The sequence below is a fragment of the Nanorana parkeri genome, unplaced genomic scaffold, assembly GCF_000935625.1.
Source record: "Nanorana parkeri isolate BGI_ZX_2015 unplaced genomic scaffold, ASM93562v1 scaffold1997, whole genome shotgun sequence".
NCBI lineage: Eukaryota > Metazoa > Chordata > Amphibia > Anura > Dicroglossidae > Nanorana > Nanorana parkeri.
Genome location: NW_017308265.1, coordinates 187,329 through 189,294, shown reverse-complemented (window position 1 = coordinate 189,294; position 1,966 = coordinate 187,329). Strand labels below are relative to the sequence as shown.

The 1,966-nt window shown below is 52.3% G+C and overlaps 1 protein-coding gene across 1 annotated transcript in view; it reads right to left on the bottom strand.

Moving 5' to 3' along the window:
• Positions 1 to 1,966, bottom strand: part of TESK2 (testis-specific kinase 2) — a 42,055-nt gene that overhangs the window by 24,873 nt on the left and 15,216 nt on the right. Inside the window, 1 exon segment of the mRNA XM_018572316.1 lies at positions 1,031 to 1,152. Coding sequence (XP_018427818.1) covers positions 1,031 to 1,152 — 122 coding nt within the window.

Here is a 1,966-nt window from a genome sequence, read left to right as displayed (position 1 = left end):
TGCCAATCCCTGCACTGGCTTCCATCCCCCTCCCCTCTCTGCCAATCCCTGCACTGGCTTCCATCCCCCTCCCGTCTCTACCAATCCCTGCACTGGCTTCCATCCCCCTCCCCTCTCTACCAATCCCTGCACTGGCTTCCATCCCTCACCCCCCTCGGCCAATGTCCTGATCCCTCTATATAGATCTTTATTATCACTAGAGGGGTCCCCATGCTCGCCTCCAGGACTTCTCTCCCATCCTATGGAACTCTCTACCCAAACCTGTCCGTCTATCTCCCACTCTGACTGCCTTTAGGCGTTCCCTTAAGACTCATCTCTTCAGGGAAGCCGATCCCACCTCAACCCAACCATTCATCCCCACACAGCTCCCTCCTCATGTATCACTGGCCCCTCCCTTTTAGATTGTAAGCTCTCAGGGGCAGGGCCCTCCTTACCATCTTGTAATATCTTCCTTATATTGTACAGCGCTGCGCACACTGTTGGCGCTCTATAAAGTCTGTATAATAATAATAAATGTTTTAACATGTTTAGGTCATTTCATAAACCTGCAGCTTCCTCTATTTGCAGCAGAGAATGCGACACGTAGAAGCCACAAATAAGTGGCTGGCGCCGGGACATTTCCTGTGCTGAGCGCCGGTCGCCGGAATGTGCGAAGACCGCTGCAGATGACAGATTAGCGGTGTTGTCACCCAATGCCGGGTCCGCTCCGGGGGGCGGTGACGAATACCTGGAGCATGCACAGAAGCGGCGGGAGTCCTGCTTTTTAGGAGAACCTGTATTACAAAGCGGCAGCGCTGGGGCTTTTGTAATGTGTGAAACCAGAAGGAGGACACGCTGGACTCCCCCCTAGAAGAGAACTATAAACCACAACAGAGCCCTACAAAGTGGTTCTCCTCCTGCGGGCGACAGTATAAGATTTCCCTTCTCCTGTATTTACATTCATTGTTCTCCGAGTGAAAATGTTCCATACATGTTCCCTGTACAGGCGATCACGGTCACGTGACACAGACACGCGGCGGCGGCGGCGTACCTCAGTATGTTGGGGTGAGACAGTCGGTTCATCAGCTGCACCTCCTTCAGCATGTTGGCTCGGTTGCTGCTCAGCATGTTCATCTTCAGCGCCATCACCTGACCCGACGTCCGGTGCCGCACCTTCAATACACAAAGACAACGCAAATCAATACGACGAGCTCGCCGGCAACAAAATGATGATCTCGGGACACGCGGGAGCCCGTGTGACAGGGACGGAGCGTTGTCACCCTATAACAGGAAGTACCTTACCCATGACCTCCGTGGCGGGATCTCCAGGTGATTATTTTAATGAAACGAATGAAAATATTAAAATGTTTTATTACAAAAAGACGTTGGACAGAGGTTCCTGAAACCATCACAGCACCCGGCCTCAGTATTCCTCTCAGTAGCCCTCAGCAAGCAGTGGGCTGGATCGTGGGAGGAGTTATGCAAATATAATGTTTGATGGGCGGGTGTCAGTCTGGAGGAGTGGGCGTTCCTAGGCAGGCTGCATTTGCATGCAGACCGCCCACATGTGATGCTGAGCCTCCATGATTGACAGAACTGAAATCCAATGAATGAAAGGGGCGGGGCCTGTAGCAGCTTCTAATGTACATTGTGAGGAGCTCCCAGTGTGCAGTGATATCAGGGGAAGAGGAGCCGGTACAACTGTTCTGAAGAATGTCTAAAACCAATCGTGTGCCACTTGAGAAACTTGTGTCACTGTATACATTGGGCTCAGAGGCGGCACTGGAGCAGCGGGTTCAATGCCCACGGGGCCCCCTCTGCACCCAGTTCAAATTTAATCCACATCTGAAATGTTGTGCGCATGGATTTCACTGTGGGGGACATTAGAGTGTAAGCTCCTCTGTACAGAGACTGATGTGACTGTGGGGGAGGGGAAATTAGAGTGTAAGCTCCTCTGTACAGAGACTGATGTGACTGTGGGGGGGGG